We start from the raw sequence: 24,279 nt of genomic DNA, 5'->3' as shown, positions 1-24,279 counted from the left end.
AATAAAGCTCTTCATCAAGTTAGGTTCTATCTATGAAGATAGATTACTTCCTGATTTACTAGATTCAAACTGTGAAAACTCTGGGTAAAGCAAAGTTAGGATACAGCATTCCTATGCCCTTTGGTGGTGGTGGTGGGTGGAGTGGGAGGTACTCCATGTGCTTTTCTGCAGTGGCTTTTAGACTAAGCTCTAGAGGGTGCTGTATTCTGCCACCTCATATATGCAATCTGAGTATCTCATCTATAGGTTCTGGCTCTCAAAGAAGGTCTCAGGAAAGGCAGTCAGGAAGTTTGCATAACCATTCACACACCCTATAGTACATGACTTGGCTGTCAACTCCTTTTTGGTTGTAACTCCCCATTTGTTGCCATTTGTATGTATTGTACCTAGCCTAAAGCGGGACATTTAAATAAGGATTGGTTGTTATTCTGGAGTCACAAATAAAAATGTCATACTCTTGTGCCATTTAATATCCTCCAGCTTTAGACAAAGTTTACTTGGACAAGCAAAGGAAGGCTAAATTCTGAGCATAGTAAGAGTCACAGTTGGGGAAGGCTTAAGTCTTGACGCTTTTATCATTAGCACTTCTTAAAATGGATTGCATCTTTTTTCAGAAAAGTAAAAATTTGAGTATGTTGTGTGACGGTCTGTTAATACAGTATGTTGACATCCATTGTATAATATAAAATGATATAATAACATTACTCTATTCTGTCTTATTCATAGCTTTCTTCCAGTGCATTAAGTAATTGCTCTTTAGGTTTTTTAAATCACTGTATAGCAATCTCATTTGTTTCCAATTAAGCGTTGGATATTTTTCTAATAAGTGAATCTTTTTACTTCAGTAAATGTGGAGAAAGAGAGGAAGATGTTTTATCATATATATAGGTTTGTGCTGTACTTTGACTCCTTTGGTTAGTGTCAGAGTCAACAGCCTGAATATCGATTCAGTCATGAAAAGAGTGGATTCTATTCTGATTTTTTTTCCTGCTTAGTGGCCTCTCTTAGCACAGTAAGTGGAGTTTCTTCTTTCTCATTTCTTCTTATTGTATATACACACTTGTACTTTTTAAAGTGCAATGCTAATTGCATTTTGAGAAAGTATTTCATTTTTAAAGAGGTTCTTAAATTGAAGAATTTGTTTTCTCTAAAATCTTTTTACAGGGGTCTCTTGGGTGGCTCAGTTGTTAAGCGTCTGCCTTCGGCTCAGGTCATGATGCCAGGTCCTGGGATCGAGTCCTGCATTGGGCTCCGTACTTAGCAGGGAGCCTGCTTCTCCCTGTCCCCCTTCCCCTGCTTGTGTTCCCTCTCTTGCTGTGTCTCTGTCAAAGAAATAAATGAATAAATAAAATCTTTAAAAATAAATAAAATAAAATCTTTTTAATGTTAACTTGTGTTTAATTGCAAACTTTTTAGTATATTTAATGCAAGGTCTAATATTAGCCAAATTTTCATTTTAAATAGGCTTTTATTAGAGGAATATGCCACTCTGAATGGGGTCTTTCAAAGTATCAAATTGATTTCTTATATTGCATGAATTTTAGTTTGCATTGATTTTTACTTTCTCAGATGAGTTTATAATAACTACTATTTTATTTATATATATTTTTGAAAGATTTTACTTATTTATGAGAGAGAGAGCGCGCGAGCACGAGCATGGGGGTGCTGGGAAGGTCAGAGGGAGAAGCAGGCTCCCTGCTGAACACAGCGCCACCAGGGGGCTTGATCCTAGGACCCCTAGATAATGATTTGAGCTGAAGTCAGATGCTTAACCAGCTGAGCCACCCAGGCACCCCTATTTTATCTGACTTTTAAAAGATGTCTCAGCAAAGCCAGCAGATTTTTCTGTGACTTATTTGGTCCTAGTGGGAAGATCAAAGCTTCACTCATCAACAGTTTAACCTTTGCGCTCTTCTGAGCTCAGGTTTTTCTCCTTAATTGCTTTTTTCCTATGATAGACGTGAATTATGTTTATTAACATGCTAATTTTAAAAGGTCATCTGAAAGAAAAAAAGAAAGCTTCAGAGGACTACCATGTTACTTTGGTGAGGCAGGACTTTATTGTGCTTCCGATATTGTGAAATGTCCTTAAAAATCCACACTGTGTTTCTGTGTTTTTTTTCTTGTATCTTTTTTTTTCAAGTTGAATTATAAGGTTTTCTTTATAAGGATATTTATTCCTTTTTTACTATTATTTTTCATTGGGGTTATTTTATTTTCCCTCATAAAATTTTGTGAATGTCAATTTTTAGGCTAATTTTTACCAGATGTATCGAACAATAAAAATGCTCAATCACTCTTTTTTTTTTTTTTTTTTTGTAGAGGGAGAAGAAGTGTTACATAGTTAACCACTGTGCCTTTTCCACACAGTCTTCCCTCAGTGTGTCTTACAAGTGTGCCTTTTCCACACAGTCTTCCCTCAGTGTGTCTTACAAGAGGACCAGTCTCATTCATCTGCTTCAGGCTAACGTATAGGCAATAGGCTGAGATGATTAGTCATCTCAGAAAATTCAGTGTTTTGTAATTGTCACACTTGTAGGGCCACAGTTAATAAACTCTTTTTTTGAGCATCTGTGAGCAGAGAACTATTCTGAGTACAGTTCTTTTCTTTAACTGTCATTCTTTTTCCGTTATGAGAACTGAGTTACCATCAAAGTGGCATTAGCAGAAGGAAGGTATCAAGTATTTGCATGTATGTTGAATGCGGTATAAATTCATTTCAGTAGAAATGATCACTGCTCAGCAAGAGGGTACAGTCCCAAAGGAAGTATACCACAAGGGCCCCAAGGTCAAAGAAGGTAAACATGTATAGAGCTCAGTAAAATTTTCAAAGTATCATTGCAGTTTCCTGAATTCTATCAGTGTAATACGTGGTACTTATTTCACACTTAAACCAATTCATGTAAAAGCTGCTTTTACTAAACTGCTTTGCAGAAATTTTCTAACGGTTCCAGTTTTGATAATAAATTTGCTAACATTAAAATGCATGCTGGGATGTTCTTTAGAATGTCTGAGTTCCTTCTCACTTTTAATGCAATGTCAAAATTTTATTTCTCATCTTTCCTGTTGGTTTGACTCTTGTGTTTGTGCTTTCCACTTTACAGGCATGCAGTATGGTGACTATGTTAATAATCAAGCTAGCTCCGCACCAACTCCCTTGTCATCAACTTCCGATGATGAGGAAGAGGAGGAGGAGGATGAGGAAGCAGGTCTGCTTTAGCTTTACACCAGTTCTCGATCTTTTCCTACTCAAATTTTCTTTTTATGTCCATAGTCTATTAGCCTTAAAAAAAAAAAAGTGTTGCAGATTTAGCTCCATGAATTTGCTTGGTTTGGGTTACAGAAAGGTTGGGTCACCTGAGAGGTTGGGTCACTTGGGTTACAGAAAGGTTGTGTTTTGCTTTTTTATTTTATTTTTCTTCCTTTGGACATCTTTTACCATTTTGTAAGTAACAACGCATCTTTCATGATGATAGAGTGCTTTCTTTCAGAAATGCATTTCCTCTCATGTCACATGCCAAAGAATGAGCCCTAACTGAAGCTTTTGGCTTATGATTGCTTTAGCACCCTTTTAGGAATAGTGTTTTATATTCTGCTTTGCATGTCACTTTTATCTAATTGAAATGAACCATATGGGTTTTAAAATAGTAAAAAGAAATTGACAGTGTTTTTTTAAGGTTCTTTTTGGCCCTTCTCATCATATATTTAAAAGAGCAAGAATTTGTAGTTACTATCCTGCTTCTTGAGGTAGTTCACATCTTGCTAGTGAAGAAGTTGTGTATGTAATTATGTGTTGCAACTTGTTTAATATCCTTTTCTAGCTTTGCTGGGTAAAACATGCTGAACATTAAGAAGTTCACTTCCTTCATTAATTCTAACAGTGTAAGACAACCAATAAGTGCTGACCTTTCAAGGTGTGTCTGACCATGATTCTCCTTTGGTCATCTTTATTAGTGAGTAGAAGGATATGCTTTATAAACAGTATTTTTATATGTTTAAACACAAGTTTATTTCTTAATGCATTTTTGAAATATTCAGATCCTTGTGCACAATTTGAGGAGGGCTAAAAATAGAGGGTTATAGATGGGGTAATTTTTTTTCTTTAAATATCTAAATACCCATCTGTCTTTTTGGATTTTTTGTCATTTTTAAATTCTGTATAATTTAAGTCTTACAGAAAACGTAGAAGAAGAGTAAAAGAAACTCCCATGTGCATCTATATAAACGATTTTGCCCCTCTTGCTTTATTATTATACATTTTTTTCCTACATCATTTGAAAGTAGGTTGGAGCTTTACTCCTCTATACCTTAGTATGTATTTCCTCATTATAAGAACAATGTCTTACATAACATAAATGCAATACAGTATTCAGGATATTAAACACTGTTGTAATAATATCTGCTACACAATCAATAGTCAGATCTCAGCAGTTGTCTCAGTAAAATCTCTCATAGCTGTTTTCACGGCCCAGGATCCAGTTCAAGGTCATCCATTGAATTTTGTTGCCATTTCTGTTTAGACTCCTTCCATCGAAGACAGTCCTTTAACCTTCCTTTCTTTTTCTTGACTTCGACATTTTTGAAGAATACAGGCAAGTTGTTTTTAGAATGTACCTCAGTTTGGGTTTATCTAATGTATCCTTGTGATTAGATTCAAATTGTGGTTTTGGCAGGATTACCACTGAAATAATGTTATGTTCTTGGTGCGTCCTGTCCCAGGCACATGATGTTAATTTGTTCCCATATTGATGATGTTAACTTTGATCACTTGATTAAAACGGTGTCTGCCAAGTTTCTCCACTGTAAGTTACCACTTTTTCCCCTTGAAATTAATAAGTAATTTGTGGGGAGATTTTTTGATAGCGTGTAAATGTCCTGTTCTTAATTAAACTGTCACTCAGTTTTAGCATTTATTAATGATTTTCTAATTCCTACATTCCTTCTATATTTAGGAGTCAAGGTTTCAGTGTAAAGGAGAGCTTTTTCTTCTCCCTTGTTGACTTCTTTGGGTTCATATTGACTCATGGATTCTTATTTTATTCACTCAGTAATAATCCATTTCAATCATTAGTTATTTTCATAGTGGCTTATCTGAGATGTGGCCATGACAGATCCTTCAGACCGTCTTTTGAACATGTTCTCATGAATCTTTAAGCACATCGAGGCCTCAGTAAGATATTCCTAGCTCATCTTATACTGCTGCAACAGTGGACTGAGCCATTTTTTCAAGGTGTCCTGTTTCCTTTAGTGAAGAGGGGTATTTTAGAAACTAAGATCTAATTGTAGTGTGTGGTTATTGCCACTAAGGGGTCGTTTGTTCTCAGGCCCTATAGTATTATTATTATTTAGTGTATATATTATTCAGATCCTCTCATGATCCTTATTTTGCACATTTCAAAAGTGTATTATTTCATATAATGTTATTTGTCAGCCTAACTTTTGCCCTCTTTTTGTAATTTTTTTTGAATTCCTGTATAATTAACTAAATTACTCTCATTTTTATTCTGTTTGTAATTAGGTGCAATTGTTGAAAAATCTGTTTCCTTAGGCTAAAAATATCGGGAAATCAAAAAAATTAAGCATTTATGGTTTTCCTTCTATCATCTTTGTCTTGTTTAATTACTTTTTTCTTGAATATATTACAGATTAAAATTTTCTGAGTTTTTTTATTAAAGATTTTATTTAAACTCCAGTGTAATATTAGTTTCAAGTGCATAATATAGTGATTCAGCACTTACATACAATGCTCAGGACTATTACAACAACTGCCCCCCTAATCCCCATCACTTCTTTCACCCTTCCTCCCACCCCCTACCCTTTGGTGACCATCAGTCTGTTCTCAATAGGTTAAGAGTCTGTTTCTTGGTTTGCCCCTCTCTTTTTCCCTTTGTTCATTTGTTTTGTTTCTTAAATTCCATGAGTGAAATCATACAGTATTTGTTTTTCTCTGACTTGTTTCACTTAGCATAATACCTTCTAGTTCATTCCATGTCATTGCAAATGGCAAGATTTCATTCTTTTTTATGGCTGAGTAATATTCCTGTGTGTGTGTGTGTGTGTGTGTGTGTGTGTACATTATCCATTCATCAGTCAATAGACACTTCGGCTGGTTCCATAATTTAGCTGTTACAGAGAATGCTGCTGTAAACCTCGGGGTGCATTGAGTAAATACCTAATAGTGTAATTGCTGGATCATAGGGTATTTTTTTTTTTTTAAGGTTTTATTTATTTATTTGACAGAGAGAGAGAGACAGAGATCACAAGCAGACAGAGAGGCAGGCAGAGGCAGAGAGAGAAGCAGGCTCCCCGCTGAGCAAGGAGCCCGATGCTGGGCTCAATCCCAGGACCCTGATCATGACCCAAGCTGAGGGCAGCGGCCCAACCTACTGAGCCACCCAGGCGCCCCGATCATAGCGTATTTTATTTTTAACTTTTTGAGAAACCTCCATACTGTTTTCCAGAGTGGCTGCACCAGAATAATTTCTAAGTTCTTAGCTCAGTAGCATTTAGATTTTGATAATACTGGACATTTTTGAGCGCTTACTGTATGCCAGTTGCAGCACTAAAGAGCTGATGGATTTTTGTGTCAGTTTTTCTAGATTCAAATCTTGACTTTGACACTTAACTAGCTTTGTGACAAGTTTCTTAAACTCATTGAGTCTCAATTTACTCATCTGTAAAATGGGAATAATAATAATAATAATAACATTCATGTAGGGTTATTTTGAAGATTGACAATATTCTTTGTGAAGAGCTTAGAACAGTGTCTGGAAAATCAAAAAGATAACAGTAATTAATATTGAGGTTATGTTCTTACTGCAGTTTATTTTGTTCAGCAGTCCTGTAAACCAGAGAGAATTGGCTCCATTTTGCATAGTTGACCGTGATCTGAGGAGCTAAGTACCACCTGTCTCTGGTCCCACAACTACTAAATAGCAGGGCGAAGATTGAAACTGATGTCTGTCTTGTCTGCATGAAGGTGTGAAAATGAAAAAGTCTCTGTCAGCTAGTGAGCCCACAAAGCACTGCAGTTCAGGGAAACTAGAAGGCCTGGGGCAGTAATCACTACTGTGTCATTTACATACTGTCTTCTTCCTGCTTTTTTTTATTACGCAGCAAAATAGTAGGACTCTACCATGGACATTTTTATTAGAATCCTGTGTTCTCAATTCATGGTTTGTTAAAAAAAAAAATCATATATTTGTTGACTGCAAATTAGAGACATGTTCTGAATGGAAAAGAAGATGTAACTTTTAGAAGAATTTAATTTTATTTTTTAAACCCTGCTCAGTTCCAATAATTTTTTCATGTGTGATGAGGTTAAAGAAAATGGCTCGGATTGTTGTGGGGACTACATATAAGGACTTATAAAAAGTAGAGCTTCAGAGTGCTCTACTTTTTAAACATTTCAGTGGTATTCATTCTCTATATTCATGGAACTTTTGTGTGTTGAGTTTATATGGAATTGTTCTCCACTTTTGAAAAAATTTACTAAACAACAAGGAAATATTTGAGCAGGTTCAGAAATCATTCCTATTCCTCTTTTTAGTTTTATAGACTTTGTAGTAAGGACTGTCTTACATTTTGTTAGAAGCTACTAAAAGTTCAGAATTGTTGGAGAATAAACTTAAAGGAAGCTCAACAAGTAGCAAGCTATCAGGTTCCCATATGATTTATCTTAAATCCTTGTCTTTAAGTTTATTTGGTGACAGGTATTCACTCCTTCAGTTGTTGGTGCTAGAGTGGGTGGTCAGTTAGTTTTAGGTCCCACACTGCGGACAAATGCTGGCATAGTTGTTACAGTAAGGACTAGAGTGAAAGGAAGTAGGCAGCGAAATAAAAATTGAGAAGTGAAATGATGTGAAGTTGGGGAACGAGCACAAAGACTAACTCAGACTTCAGACTTTATCAGCCCTGTTCCTGCAGAATATCGTCAGGTAATGTTCTGTTACCTGCTATACAAACTCTCAAGCACCTTTCCTCTAGGGAATTTTCAGGTTGGGAAGGGCGAGAGGGCAACAGGTAGCTTTCTCACATGGCTCTGGGAATGTGACAGCTTGGGTGCTGTATTTTATAAGTGCTAGTGGAATAAAACTTTTGATTTCTCATAACGAGTTTTAAGGTCGTAGTCAGTTTTTGTTTGACTTTCACACAGGCTAATAGTAATTAATTAGCTCCAGGTACTGTGTTAGAAATAATGATATATTTATGGTTTGCCGTGGATATTTTATTTTTTATTTATTTATTTATTTATTTATTTTTAAGATTTTATTTATTTATTTGTCAGAGAGAGCGCGAGAGCGAGCACAGGCAGACAGAGTGGAAGGCAGAGACGGAGGGAGAGGGAGAAGCAGGCTCCCCGCAGGGCAAGGAGCCCGATGTGGGACTCGATCCCAGGACGCTGGGATCATGACCCGAGCCGAAGGCAGCTGCTTAACCAGCTGAGCCACCCAGGCGTCCCTGCCGTGGATATTTTAAAAGATAATGTTTTCTTATGACACAGAATAAGTTAAGTCAACTCCTGTGGATAACAAGAGAATATTGGCCTGCTTAGGTCTAAATTCCAAAGAGAATTCTTCTTTTTTTTTTTAATTTAAGTATCATTAGATTTCTCAAACTTCTTCATCTTACAACTAGAAGATTGTACTCTTTGACCAGTATCTCCCCCTTTTCCCTTTTCCCTGCCCCCTCAGAAGTGAATCCTTAAAAGCGTTCAAATCTGTATTTCCCCTTAATTGATGTAGTGTTTTATTATTTTAACAAGTGGATATCTTTCAGCTGAATTCAGTACATATATATTTTTAAAATTTTATAAATTGAATATATGTCCTGGGTTTCTGAAGGATATTCATGCCACAAGAAAAGTATCTGAAGGTTTTCAGTGTTCATCTATATTTAAATTTTATTTATTTATTTGACAGAGAGATTACAAGTAGGCAGAGAGGCAGACAAAGAGAGAGGGGGAAGCAGGCTCCCCACTGAGCAGAGAGCCCGATGCGGGGCTCGATCCCAGGACCCTGAGATCATGACCCGAGCTGAAGGCAGCGGCTTAACCCACTGAGCCACCCAGGCACCCCAGTGTTCATCTATATTAAAAAGAAAATGTACCTGTTACATTTTGTACATTACATGTTACCTGACATTTAACTTATAAACATGCCATACATACGTATATATGATTGCTTTAGCTGGAAACTCCCAACTTTCTGCAGAGCGAGAGGGGGAGAGTATTAGGGCTACAGGAAGGAGATACGGTACCAGCATCTAGAGTTAGAATTCAAAAGCTACTTTCAAAAAGAAATGGCATTCGTAGTAATTAGATGTCTAGGCTAGCCCCAAATCTAATTAACTGAAATACTAAACATTTAAAAATGCTTTCTTTTTTTTCTCCAGCCATGGCAAATGTAATGTAGATTATGTGTTTTATAAGTACCTGCAAACTGGTCCTATCTAAGGTTTAAGAATGAGGGCAAGTCCCTAAGCTATTCATTTGACTAAAGCCAGCTCGTGCACAGAAAGCAGTATATATTGCTTGGTGTCATGCTTCAGAGATTAATACAGTAGCATAGCCTTTTTTGTATACTCATCAGATGATAGGGAAGCATATGTGATCACAGAATGTCTTGAGAAGTGCATTAAATAAGGAGTGAGGAAATTTCCTGACATAGGAAAGGAAATGATTTTCCATGGGTATATTAGAAAGGTTTTATGGAGGATTTGAAATTTGAAGGATGAGTAGGAATTTGCCATGTGGAAGAACAGAATTTAGGCTAGTGAACCAATATCTATGGTGCAGAAATACAAGAGAAGATGGTATGCTGGGTGCAGAATGAAAACATCAGTGTGATTGTATCATGAGGTAAGAGAGAGAAAGTGGTGTGGGAACAGGAAAAGAGGTAAAGAGGGCAATCAGAAGCCACATTTTAAAACTCTTTGATACCACAGAGGTGTTTAGACTTTATTCTGTAAGATAGTAAGGGAATAGTGAAGGTGTTTTTAAATTTGTTCAAAATACTAACTTGTATAATGTACCTCTTAAAAAAAATACATCTTCAACTTGTGTTGGCAGTGAAGTCATGACTGAGTTAGAATTAAACAATAAGTTTTAGCAAAACTTGAGATGTTTAGTGATCTAGAATTAAAACTTTTATCATGGCTTTGCTATTTAACAAGTTGAAAATAGAGGGGCACCTGAGTGGCTCATTCGTTAAGTGTCTGCCTTTGGCTCAGGTCATGATCCCAGGGTCCTGGGATTGAGGCCCACATCAGGCTCTCTGTTCAGAGTGAAGCCTGCTTCTCCCTCTCCCACTCCCTCTACCTGTATTGCTGCGCGCAGTCTCTCTCTCTCTCTCAATCTCTCTCACTGTGTCAAATAAATAAATAAAAATATTTAATTTAAAAAAAAGTTGAAAATAGAGATTTGCATGGATTCTTTTCCTAAAGTGAATTTTAGAGTAAGCTAGCAGGTTTCAAATTATTTAATAAATAAAACAGAATATTTTTTTTTTAAATTTATTCATTTGAGAGAGAGAGTTGGGGTGGGGGAGCAACAGAGGAAGAGGGAGACAGAGAGAATCTCCAGCAGACTCCCTGCTAAGCCTGGAGCCTCACATAGAGTTTGATCCCAGGACTCTGGGATCATGACCTGAGCTGACATCAGAAATCAGATGCTCACCCTACTAAACCACCTAGGCACCTGAAAACAGATTATTTCTACAAAATTAATACTTTAAATCTTTAAAATAATTTGATATGTGTAAACAGTCTTAACATTATTTTTTTCCCAAGAATAATTATTTTCTGATATTTACATTTGAATTTTTCTTGGGCACCTGGGTAGCTCAGTTGGTTAAGCATCTGCCTTCAGCTCAGGTCGTGATCCCAGGGTCCTAGGATCAAGTTCTGCATCAAGCTCCCTGCTCAGGAGAACCTGCTTTTCCCTGTCCCTCTGCTGTTCTCCCTGATTGTGTACTTGCTCTCTGTGTCAATCAAATAAATAAATAAAATCTTTAAAAAAAAATCAAAAGTTTTTCTTTTTTTTTTTTAATGTAAATATTTTTATTTATTTATTTGATAGAGATCACAAGTAGGCAGAGAGGCAGGCAGAGAGAGAGGAGGAAGCAGGCTCCCCGCTAAGCAGGGAGCCCAATGTGGGGCTTGATCCCAGGACCCCGGGATCATGACCTGAGCCGAAAGCAGAGGCTTTAACCTACTGAGACACCCAGGCACCCCTAAAAGTTTTTCTTGATCAGAGAGGAATGCTATGTATTTTTTTAAATAATAGCTTTATTGAAGTACTGTAAAATTTACTCCTTGAGTTTGTAGCATATTAACAAAGGTATGAGGCAATCGCCATGTAATACCAATCATTTTTATTGCCCCCAAGGGAAACTTCGTATCTTTTAGCAGTCACTTACCATTCTTACCCTCCTCCATGCATACGTACATGAATCTCTAGGCATCCACTAATCTACTTTCTGCCTCTGGATTTGTCTGAGCATTTCATATAAACAGATCATATAATATGTGGATTTTTGTGACTGGCTTCTTTCTCTTCACATGGTGTTTTCAAGGTTCATCCACATTGTGGTATATGTCAATATTTTGTTCCTTTTTATTGCTAATACTCAGTTGTGGAGATACATCACATCTTATTTATTCATTCATAAGTTGATGGACATTTGGATTGTCTCTATATTTTGGCCATCTGAATAATGCTACTATTAACATTCATGTATGTGCAGGTCTTTGTGGAGGTTTGTGTTCTCATTTAGTTTGAGTGAAATTGCCAGGTCTTTAGGTATCTCTGTGTTGTGTTTAACCTTTTGAGAAACCACCAGGACATTTTCCAACTGTACCCTTTTAAAGTCTCATGTAGTTTCCAGTTTCTCTGTATTCTTTCTAAAACTTGGTATTATCTGTCTTTTCAATTATAACCACCCTGGTGCATGTGAAGTGGCATCTCATTGTGGTTCTGATTCTCATTGCCTTAGTGGCTGATGATGTTGAACGTCATTTCATGTATTTATTGGCTATTTGTCTTCTTCAGAGAAGTGTCTGTTTAAGTCCTTTACTCGTTTTTAATTTGGTTATTTGTCTTTTTATGGTTGGGTTGCAAGAATTCTTTTTATATTCTGCATACTGGACCCTTACCAGATATATGTTTGCAAATATATTCTACCATTCTGTGGATTGTCCCTTCTTTCTTGAGGGTATTGTTTGGAGCATGAAAGTTTTTTATTTCCATAAAATCCAGTTTACTCTTTTCTTCTTGTTGCTTGTGCCTTTGATGTCCTATTTAAGAATCCTTTGCTAGTCCACGGTCACAAAAATTTACTCCTATATTCTCATATTTTTGCTGCGTACATTTAGGTCTGTGATCCATTTTGAGTTAATTTTATTGGAGGGTAAGGAAGGGGTCTAATGTTATTCTACTTCACGTGGCTGTCTTATTGAAAAGAATATTAATTCCCCATTCATGTTGTCTTAACATAAGGTTTTGAGATGAAATTCCCATAGCATGAAATGAACCATTTTAAAGCGTATAATTCAGTGTTGTCTAAATAGTGCAACCACCGCCTCTGTCTGGCTCTGTCATTTTGGTGGTTGTGCAGTCACCACTTTTCTCTTGTTCTGACTTTGAGAAAGTACTAAGCTAGGTAGAACTGAACATTTTCATCATCCCAGAAAGAAACTATTTTCATTAAGCAGTAACTTGCCATTTTCTCCTCCTCTCAGCCTCTAGCAACCCAGTCTACTCTCTATCTCTGTAGACTTACCCATTCTGGATATTTCATATAGATAGAATCATAACCATGGCCTTTTGTGTCTGGCTTCTTTTATTTAGCATGTTTCCAGGGATCGTTCACATTGTAGCATGTATCAGTATTCCACTCATGTGTATAGCTGAATAATATCCCATTATATAGATACGCCACATTTTGTTTATCCATTCATCTGTTGATAAATATTTAAGCTGTGGTATATTTGGGGGGAGACTTACTAAACAAGGATTTTATTTTAATTATTGAAGTATAGTTAATATACAGTATTAGATTCATTTCAGGTGTGCAGCATAGTGATTTGACAATCCTATACATTACTCGGCTCACCACAGTAAGTGTAGTCACCACGGGTTGCCATATGGTGTTACTAGAATATTATCAACTGTATTCCCTGTGCTGTACTTTCATCTCCATGACTGATTAATTTTATAACTAGAAGTTTATACCTCTTACTCCCTTTCACCTGTTTTACCCATCTACCTACCCACCTCCCCTCTGGTAACCACAGTTTGTGCTCTGTAGTTAAGAGTCTGTTTTGTTGTTTATTTGTTTTTGTTTTTTAGATCTACGTATAAGTGAAATCATATGGTATTTATCTTTCTCTGACTTATTTCACCTAGCATAATACCATCTAGGTCCATCTGTGTTGTAGCACATGGCAATACGCCGTTCTTCTTAATGGCTGAGTAATATTCCTGTGTGTGTGTGTGTGTGTGTGTGTGTGTGTGAGAGAGAGAGAGATAGAGAGAGAGAGATCTTTACCCATTCATCTGTCAGTGGACATTTGGGTGCTTCTATACCTTGGCTGTTTTAAATAATGCTGCAGTGAACATAGGGGTGCATGTATCTTTTCAAATTAGTGTTTTGGTTTTGGGGGGTAAATAGCCACTAGTGGAATGACTGGATTGTTTGGGTTTGTTTGTTTGTTTGTTTGTTTCATTTTTTTGAGGAACCTCCATACTGTTTTCCATAGTGGCTGCACCAATTTACATTCCCAGCAACAGTGTAGGAGGGTTACCTTTCCTTTATATCCTGACCAAAGCTTGCTCTTTCTTGGCTTTTTGATACTAACTAGCGATTCTGACTGAGGCATAGAAATGCTGAGTAGCAGGCTAAATAGCAACGTAGCCCAAGCTGGAGACTCCTTTTTTAAGGTTTCATACAGCTGTGCTGCCTTGTAAAAGTCATTAAAATTGCATTATCTTATGATACCCTAATACTGATAAAATGTATTTAATAGCTTGAGATTTGGTAGATGCAATCATGGAGGTGTTACTCTAGTAACGTTTCCATCAATCTAACATTTATATTTGTGTTTTTGACTGCTTTTAAAAGTTTGATACCTGTTCTCTAAGACAGCTTCACATCATCTGATTAAATTTTGTTCCACTTGTCAGCTCCATATTCTCCCCACTCATATTAACAGAAATTTACATATGGTTTTTAAAAGTCATTAAACATCAGTCACTTTCAGTTTAAAGTCAAAAATTTTCCTAGTTCAGTAAAACATCTTTTTCAAAATTGCCAGGGGGTGCTCTACGATCCATTGTCCTTTTAAACTTAGTGGATATTTTGGTTTTTCCTTTTAGGTGTCGACAGCTCTTCTACGACAAGCAGTGCTTCTCCAATGCCCAACAGTTATGATGCCTTGGAAGGAGGCAGCTACCCAGGTAATTCATTTTGTGCTTATTTGATGCTTACTTGAAAAATTACTGACCATCAGTTTTTTCCAAACATGAACATATATTAGACATAATTAGTGGGCTTTTTTTTATATAGCAGTATTTTTAACAGAAAAAAAAGGACATTTTCTGTTATTTTTCAGCCTTAATTTAATAGTTGTAATTGCCATGTAACAACTACAAATGTTGTTTCTGGGAGACTTAAGAAAATTTATTATTTTACTTTTGTTATCATGCTCTTTAACTTTTTCCTCTTTCTAAAAGATTTTTAATGCTAAATAATTCTCCTCTTTCCCTTCTTTCTTATGCTAATAACTTCTTAAGTAAATTTTATATTTCTGTTCTCATGCTTAGGTCCTTGAATTCCTTCCAACTAGCCTCTGAGTATAAATAGTCTTTGACTCTTTACTCCCCCAATGGCTGCCTCACCAGGTAAATAGATTAACCAACTTGGGGGTAGATCTTGGAGGCATTACTTTTAACTTTATCTGGAAATAACTTTGGTCATTACATAGGAATAGTAGTGGTGCATAGTATTTTAAAAATACAAACTTAAGTTTTAGAATTAGTAGTCATTTCATTATATCTTAAATTTGATCTTCCTTTTTTGTATGTCTCTTATCACAGATAAACTGACAACCACATCTGACTTCTCTTTTTCTCACTTTCTAATGATTTGAAACTTTAGGATGAACAGAAAAGTAATTTGCCCTTCTCTTTATTTCTTACCACTTTCGTAATAATCCAGGATGGAGCTTAATTGAAGTTGACATATGCTGGACTTAACATACTATCTTGCTATCACTGTGCTATGAAGCAGTAGAAAACGAAAGTTTCATCTTCTCAGCTTAGTATAGAGTTCTCTTTTAATACTTCAAGAATACTTCAATAAGCTACTCTTTTGTGCATAAGGATTTTTTTTCCTCTACGGATACATGTTTGTGTAAGAAATTGGGGACCGTTCCAAAAGCAATCACTGTTATCAAAATATTCCAGAAGAGTTCATTTGTTCAGTAAAAGGGGAATACTACTTGTGGAATCACTGTATTGTACACCTGAAACTAATGTAACACTCTATGTTAACTATCCATTTGTTTAATTAAAAAAAATTTTTTTAAGATACATTTACTATAACTATATAGTATTTCATGAGTTTCAAATTAACCTAACAAAACAAAAACAAAAATTAACCTGAAGTGAAATACTGAATGGGATAGTTAAAAGATCGTGGCTTTGAAGTTTTGAAGTTCGACCTTGATTTGCTTGTCCATATTCATTTCATCAGCAAATCATAATCTTCCTATGAACTGTGCTAACACTAAGTGAGTGACCTTAGGCAAGTTTTCTAGCTATTTATAGTGTGCCAGAATTAAAGATGTGAATATCTAGAGCAGTAAGATTAAATGAATTGAAAATACTGTGTCAGGTGCTAGGATAGAATTTAGGACTATAGAAATGTACGATACATTGTCCCTTTCCTAAGAAAGGGGAGACGTTTTAGATCTCCACATTTATGACTTAAGTTTTTTATATCTTATGCTAATTACTGTTAGCATGTTAAGAGAACTTTCTACTTACATTCCCATCACTGTGATGAGGGAGAAGCAGGATATGACACTACATTAAACTTCTTGTCCTAAGAAACCTGGGAGGTTTCCAGAAAACCAGTAAGCCAGCCCTTGCCTAATAAGCACAAGATGATAAAAGAATGTCTGGGAACATATCTTCCAAAATGAGAGCCAATAGATATGGTCAGTAGAAAGATATGATTCTTGAAGAATCTTTAAAAAGTATGTTTTACTAAGTCACACGCTTTTTAAGAGCATATTTTTGCAGAGTCTAGTTCCTGGTGAAGAATAAAATTTTTATATGAAAAACAGATTGAAATTCAAATATATGGTATAGATTTATTTGACTTTAAAATAAGACTAATAGTATAGCAACATTAATAATGGTATGTGTAGTAATTTTTAGGGTTTCTTGTGATTTTTGTGCTTAATGATTAAATTTTCTACAGTTTTTTCTGTTTTAATCAAATTTTAGTTCTTTATTTTAACATTTTATTTATTTATTTGAGAGAAAGTGTGTGTGCACAAGCAGGTGGAGCAGCCCACAAAGGAAAAGGGAGAGGCAGGCTCCCTAGTGAGCGGGGAGGCCAATGTGGGGCTCCGTCCCAGAACCCCAGGATTATGACCCAAGCTGAAGGCAGATGCTTAACTGAGCCACCAGGAGCCTGTAGTTTTTTGTTTTAAATTTAAATAATGGAAGAACATTTGTTCATTAAATTTTATTTGGCATCTGTTACATACCAGACATTGTTTTAGAAGCTGAACACTATACACTAGTCTTTCATAATCTCAGTTTTGCCTCTGCAAATAATACAGACTTCTAGCTGACTAAAGGGAACAAAGGGTTCATGATTCTATTCTCTCTACTTCTGTGGATGTTTATAATTTCTGGATGTTTGCAATTTCTCCTAGTCAAAGGTTTATAAAAGGAAAATGCCAAAGATAATGCCTTGCCCTGGAGCCAGCTGTTTACAGAGTCCTGATTTTCAATGTTAACACCATGTTTTTCCCTTTGCTAGATATGCTTTCCTCATCAGCAAGCAGTCCTGCTCCTGATCCCGCTCCTGAACCCGACCCTGCTTCTGCTCCTGCTCCAGCATCTTCTGCTCCTCAGCCTTCAAAAATGGCCAAGCCATTTGGGTATGGTTACCCAACTCTTCAGCCCGGTTATCAGAATGCTACAGCACCACCTAACTCTGGAGTACCGCCCAGTAGCCCAGGGTATTCTGGATTCCAGCCGTATGCTCAGGTATGTATAAAGACACCGCAGTTCTAGAATGGTCAAACTATTAACAATTCTCACAAATCCCTGGTGATTCAAATGGATCATAGGTGTGAATACAGATAGCCTAGGTCAAACGTACATAGATTTTGGTTCCAATGTGTGTGTGTGTGTGTGTGTGTGTATTTGTGTGTATATAGATAGAGATAAAAAGAAATATAAATATCAAATCTTTAAAGTCTTTAAATCTGGATCAAGTTATTAGGTCTGATTTTCGTGTCCTTTGTTGTACTTTTATTTTTTAGAGCCTTGCTCTTTATTTCTTTATTTCTCACTCTCCCTCTATACTCTCTTGTCTCAAATAAATAAAATCTTAAAAACAAAAACAAAAAAAATACTTTCCATTCTACTATTTCAATTATTCTTTTATAATCAGGAAAGTAAATGTTAAATTTTTTTAAAGTCTGTAATATTAAGCTGGCTTTTTCCTCAAAAAAAAAAAAAAATGATGTTATAAATGTGGTTTGGAATTCTGGTTCCAACTCTTAGATCAAAGAATTCTTCATGGTGCGACATAGAACTGAAATTGGTAACAGTCTCCACAAATGTAAATGCTAATCAGTTGTATTTATTACAATAAATGACCCATTATTATGTATATTAGACAACCCATTTAATATATAAGAATATATTAAATTTATATATAAGAATATAAATTGTATTATTTAATAATATAATATATTGATATATAATATCATATATTATTATATTATTATTATATATGATATATATATATAATGACCCATTTATAACAAAGTGACCCATTCTGATACGACCTATTTTGGAGTCACCTTTTAAATGCCATATCAATTTAATAATAGGGAATAATAAGTATCTTACATTTATATTTATTAAGAATGTAAAATGTAAGAAAACAATTGAAATGGTAAAGCATTCTACTTAAAAACTGTTCTTAGTAGACTAAACTTACAGAAAATTCATCTTATGGTACACTAAGAGTGAAGATTAAATGGGCACCTGGGTGGCTCAGTCGGTTAAGTGTCTGCCTTCAGCTCAGGTCATGATCTCAGGATTCTGGGATCGAACCCCACATCAGGCTCCCTGCTTAGTGGGAAGCCTGCTTCTCCCTCTCACTGTGCCTACTGCTCCCCATGCATGTGTTCTCTCTGTCAAATAAATAAATAAATAAATAAATCTTTAAAATATTTACTACCTGACCCTCTACAGAGAAAGTTTGCTGACCCTTGAAATAGTAGAATGGAAAGTATTGGTTTTTTGTTTTTGTTTTTAAGATTTTATTTATTTATTTGAAACAGAGAGTACAGAGGGAGAGTGAGAAGCAGACTGCCCACTGGGCAGAGAGCCCTATGTGGGCCTCAATCCCAGGACCCTGAGATCATCACCTGAGCCAAAGGCAGCTCCTTAACCAGCTGAGCCACTGAGGAACTCCAGAAGTATTCTTTTTCCATTTTATTTTGCAGACGTTAAGAGATTGTCCTTGGACTAAAAGTAAAAATTAATATTTATTATACTAGATTTTAAAAATAACTTCATTCTGGGGTTTCTGAGTGGCTCAGTCATTAGGCATCTGCCTTCGGGTCAGGTCGTGATCCCGGGGTCTTGAAATTGAGCCCCACATTGGGGGTCTCTGCTCATCAGGAAGCCTGCTTCTCCCTCTCCCACTCCCCCTGTTTGTGTTCTCCCTCTCACTGTGTCTCTGTCAAATAAATAAAAATCTTCAAAAAAATAAAAATAACTTCATTCTGTCCTTCTGTAATTTCCATCCTTTTTATACTCTAGCTCCAGTGGAAGGATCACAGGAGTTTGAATGAAGGAGACAGAGGCATACTAAAAAGTAACTGATGTTAATCACGGGAGAAATGAGCATCATGAAGCAAAAGCTTTAGACTTTATACTGTTAGAGATCAGTGACTTATACCTTTCCTTTTTTATAACTTTTTATTGAAACATCTGTATTCTATTTATGTATAATTAAATAAATCAATATCATACTATTTGATACCTTTCTACAAATTGGACACATGTAACCAACAGCCAGAGCTGTTTTCTAGCCTTTTCTAGCCACTAACCCCCAAACAAAAGTTAGTAACTATCTTGACTTCTAATACTGCACATTAATTTTACCTGTTTTTAATAATAGCTATGTATATTCTTGCCTAGACTCTTTGGCTCAACCTTATGCTTGTGTGCTTACTGTGTTCATTCATTTTCATGGTTTCATGTACCCCATTATGTGAATAAAGTAGTTTATTTATTTGTTCCATTGTTGCTGGGCATTAGGGTAAGTTTTCAGTGTGGGGATATTATAAATAGTGCTCTTGTGAATATTTCTGTTCATGTCTTTTAAATGAATGTATGTATCAAGGAGTGGAATTGCTGGGTTGTGGAGTATCCAGACTCTCCGAAGTTAATGCAAAACAGTTCTCCAAAGCAGGGGTTCTAGTTTAAACCTCCATTCACAGTGTGCAAGAGTTCCAGTTACTGTTACTGTATGTCCTAGGCAACACTTGGAATTTTGACCTTTTTATAGTAGTTATCTTCTTTTCATATTGAAGTGAAGAAATTGAGACTCAGATAAGTGAAACTGTCTGTCCAAGACCAGGCTTAGTTCTGAGAATACAAGTCTTTACAGTTCAAATTTAAACAAATTTCCTTCTCTTTAAATGGTAGGGACTTGTGCAAAAGAAGACCAAAGTCACACTTGATATATGTATCTAAGGAAGATGACAGAGCAGCAATTTGGTTTTATTTAATCTGAATTTAAAGTAGTTTTTTGGGGTGCCTGGGTGGCTCAGTGGGTTAAGCCGCTGCCTTCGGCTCAGGTCATGATCTCAGGGTCCTGGGATCGAGTCCCGCATCGGGCTCTCTGCTCAGCAGGGAGCCTGCTTCCTCCTCTCTCTCTGCCTTCCTCTCTGCCTACTTGTGATCTCTCTCTGTCGAATAAATAAATAAAATCTTTAAAAATAAATAAATAAAAAAAATAAAGTAGTTTTTTGGACATTAGTTTCAGGGTCAGTAAGCAATAATAATTTAAACACACAGCTAGGATGTACATTTAAATTCTCACCTATCTATTAAAAAAAGATTGTAGATGTTAATCTAAGATTAATATTAGCAAGCTAATTTTAGAAGAAGCCACTTAAAGGTGACTTTTTATATGCCCTTCTGGTTCACGGTTATGGCCAGAGGGATATCAGGGTCACCAAGAATAATTTGGAGGTTGCCAAGGACTTGTTTTAAAGTGTTTTCAAGTCTGACCGAGAACTCTGACATTGTCGGGGAGGGGGAAATTAAGAAAACAAAAGAGTAATAGGAATGAGATCGGAAGTAATGAAGGACTGTAGTCAAAAGCTTAGATTTTATTTCAAGTCCAAAGGGGAGACATTGGAGATTTTATGTAATGGAATGCTACATCTGATTTACATTATTTAGAGAATCATTTGGGCTGCTGTGTGAAGAACAGATCACGGATGGAATTTTCTGAAAAGACATAAATGGAAATGGGGGCGCCTGGGTGGCTCAGTGGGTTAAAGCCTCTGCCTTTGGCTCAGGTCTTGATCCCAGGGTCCTGGGCTCTCTGCTCATCAGGGAGCCTGCTTCCCTTCCTCTCTCTGCCTGCCTCTTTGCCTACTTCTGATCTCTGTCAAATAAATAAATAAAATCTTAAAAAACAAAAATGGAAACAGGGAGACAAATGGAAGTTTTGCCATAATCACAGAAATGTATGATTGTGCTTTGTTCTAAGGTAGTTATTGGTGAAGGTAATGAAAAGTGGATGGATAATGTCTGTCTTTTGACTTATTGATGGATTTGTTATGGTAGTTGAGAGAAAGGAACATATAAAAGGTAACTTGGGTTCTTGGCAGAGCAATTGGGTAGAGGATAGTTCATTTTACTTTGAAGGTGAAGAGAGACAAATACATCTAAGAGTGGCAATCGAGTTGGCCATGTTAAATTAAAATGCCTAGTAGACATTTACATGGAGCTATGTAGCAGGCAGTGGAAGTGTATATGAATGCCCATTGCTCTATATTACCAAGTTCATCAAGAATTATTTTTTATTAAAAAATTATTTTTTATAAGCAGACATTTTTAGTCATAAATTATTCAAGTCCCAGTTCACATTCTTTCATAATTACTCAGGTCTTCTGGTTTGTCTGATACACATTGCAATATTTCCTCCACCTTGACATTTGTTTTTAATTTTAATGGTATATTTTGGCATTGAAGGAGTATCTTAGTTTTATAGTCATATTATGATTTCTTTTTAATTTTATTTTCAAAGATTTTACTTATTTATTTGACAGAGAGAACACAAGCAGAGAGAGTGGAAGGCAGAGGGAAAGGGAGAAGCAGGCTCCCCACTGAGGAGAGAGCCCAACAAAAGGCTAGGTCTCAGGACCCTGGGATCATGACCTAAGCTAAAGACAAATGCTTAACCAACTGAGCCACCCAGGTGTCCCCATATTATGATTTCTTTTGTTTTTACCTGTGTTTGAATCCTTTAAAAGATCTTTTCAACCTTAGATTAGGAAATATTCCCCCTATAAATTTTTTTAGTTCTTAGGTGATTTTAGTTTTATATCTTTAATCTATTTAAGTTTTATTTTGGTTTATAATGTAAATAATAAACTCATTTTCCTCCCAAAAAATAGCTCTGAGTTCACTATCATTTACTAAATAGTCTGTTTTTTTTCCCCCACTGGCCAAAAATTGGGTAGTTTGAGCATCAAAATGAATAAGTGTAATTCATTAAGTCACGTAGAGTTCATAGAAAGCTATGAATTCATAATAATACTAAAAATATAACAAATGTAACACAGAAAAAATAAAGCAAAACTCATTGAACATGATTATACATTTTTATGCCATCAACTCATTATCCTGAAAATTGATTGTTGTAAAAACTTGGAAACAAAAACATTTATCCTGCCTCACAGAATCCAAATTCTTGATGCTGAAAAACATTGCTGAAATTTTGTTAAGAGGTTTAACCGTGCTAAGATTTAAATGTATTCATTATTTTGCTTTGAGTTTTTTTTTCAAGATTTCTTTAAATTGAGCTGCCCAATTAAAACCATTCTGTTTCCAAGCCAGGTTCAAATTTTTTCATATTCTTACTTATTCAGTATGTTAAAATCCTATATGTAGCATAGTACACTGTATTCATGCTCGTTATATTGTTCTTTTGTTTGTTTTGTTTTAAATTGCTTTTTCAGCAGTATCCTGGTATGAACCAGCTGTCCTCCAGTCTGGGAGGTCTGAGTCTTCAGAGTTCTCCACAACCAGAAAGTCTGAGACCTATAAACCTCACCCAGGAGAGGAATATTTTACCCGTGACTCCTGTTTGGGCTCCTGTACCGAACTTAAACTTAGACCTCAAAAAATTAAACTGTAGCCCAGAGTAAGTATTTATTTTATGATCTTTAGTAACACTTTGTCAGAAATGTTTGACTTTCAAAACTAGTAAAAGTGATATATTAATTCCTTGATTGGAAGTTTTGTTAATGGGGAATTTTCCATTTTACTTTGTACAGAAGTTCTAGCTATAAAATTTATTTTAGGTCCTGTTCCTGCCTCTATCTCTCCATCAATCCTATTCCCTATCACCTAATGCAAGGGAAATTTTTTTTTGAGTGAAGGAATCAGGAACCCAGATCCAACTCTGTTTTTCTTAAATTTCTTTTTCCTTACTTATCACCAGTAATAACTTCTGATGTCTTTTAAATAAGGTGGAATCTTTAAAAATGTATGCCCTTCGATCTCTGCTTTAAAAAGGACACTGACTTCACTTAACATAATCCCAAGAACAGGTTTAAATGGTTTATCTCTGAGTTTCCTTTTTCCATGCAGCATAGAATGTAAGATCATTACCTTATCCAGCCTGGATTTAAATTTGGATGTCCTTTCTTAAATATTTCCTCACCTCATGGAGAAGGTTAGCTGACTGTTGGCATCTGGTGGCCACCAAACACCGGTGTTTCCTCCTGGTGGATGAGTTAGTTCTGCCACGCACCTCATAGTACCTTCAAAACCAAGCCTTCTCCTTTGTTGTGTGCTTTCAATACTTCTTTCTCCTGAGAGTAGGATATTCCTACGCACCCAGATGCTTCCTAGAAAACATCTTTCTGCTCCTTGTAAAGTAAACTCTGATTCACAGAACATGTGTCTTCTTCCTCGCATTAGGAGAATTAGTGTTCCTCTTTACAGCCAGTGTTTTTTTTTATTAGGGCAGTAGTTTTCTGGCTTGTTAAGAAAACTGTAAACTTCTCTTTTTTCAGTCAAAATCTTATGTAGATTTCCAATACAGAAACAAGAAAATGGAGTTCCTTCTGCCACACACTATGACCAACCCCCATCAGTGCCTGAGGCAGTGTCAAGATCATTGCTGTGAAAATGTATAATCATTGATCCTAAGAGGAAAACAGCTGCCCATTCCTATGAATATAAGTTGCTGTCAGGTCTATGAGTATGTGGATTTTGGCCTTCTATTTTGAAAGATTAGGCATTGCCTAAGTAGGTGAATATAGTGTTTATATATGTCATAGATAGTGGATGGTGTATGCTTCTACTCAGTTATGTGTTTTCTGTGAAAGTCCCTCTCTTACCAAAATAGCAATGCATAGTATTTGGGAGCGTAGACTTTACAGTTGGATGGACTCAGGTTCTTACCATGGTTCCACTGATGAGTAGCTGTAAGACTCTGCAAATTTCTTAACAAATTTTCAATATTGTCAATTGTGAAACAGGAATAATAATTGTGCCTACATATAAAGGTAAATCATTTATTCAATCAATATTTACTGAATGCCTTCTAAATTAAGGGTCAGGCACTGTTTCTAGATGCCAGGAATGAACCAGTAAACAGAGTTCCCTATCTCTTGCAACCTTTATCCTATTAGGGAAGACATACTATGTACAGTCAAAATGTCTAAGTTAACCATCATACATTATACACCATCTGTGTAATGTAATGTCAG

General features: G+C 36.0%; 1 protein-coding gene across 4 annotated transcripts in view; it reads left to right on the top strand.

The window, feature by feature from the left end:
• The window catches only part of SEC24B (SEC24 homolog B, COPII coat complex component), a 96,019-nt gene that overhangs the window by 44,304 nt on the left and 27,436 nt on the right, over positions 1-24,279 (top strand). The window contains exons 4-7 of one of the 4 annotated variants that reach the window (XM_082728176.1): positions 3,105-3,209; positions 14,375-14,455; positions 17,055-17,284; positions 22,519-22,703. In XM_082728176.1, the coding sequence (XP_082584302.1) occupies positions 3,105-3,209; positions 14,375-14,455; positions 17,055-17,284; positions 22,519-22,703 (601 nt within the window). The remainder of the gene's footprint in view (positions 1-3,104; positions 3,210-14,374; positions 14,456-17,054; positions 17,285-22,518; positions 22,704-24,279) is intronic. The other 3 variants (XM_082728175.1, XM_082728178.1, XM_082728177.1) reach the window with 3 other exon arrangements.

Source organism: Mustela nivalis (genome assembly GCF_964662115.1).
Source record: "Mustela nivalis genome assembly, chromosome: 4".
In the NCBI taxonomy this organism is placed as follows: Eukaryota; Metazoa; Chordata; class Mammalia; order Carnivora; family Mustelidae; genus Mustela; species Mustela nivalis.
Note: the sequence above shows the minus strand (reverse complement) of the source record. Positions and strands in the feature narration are given on the sequence as shown.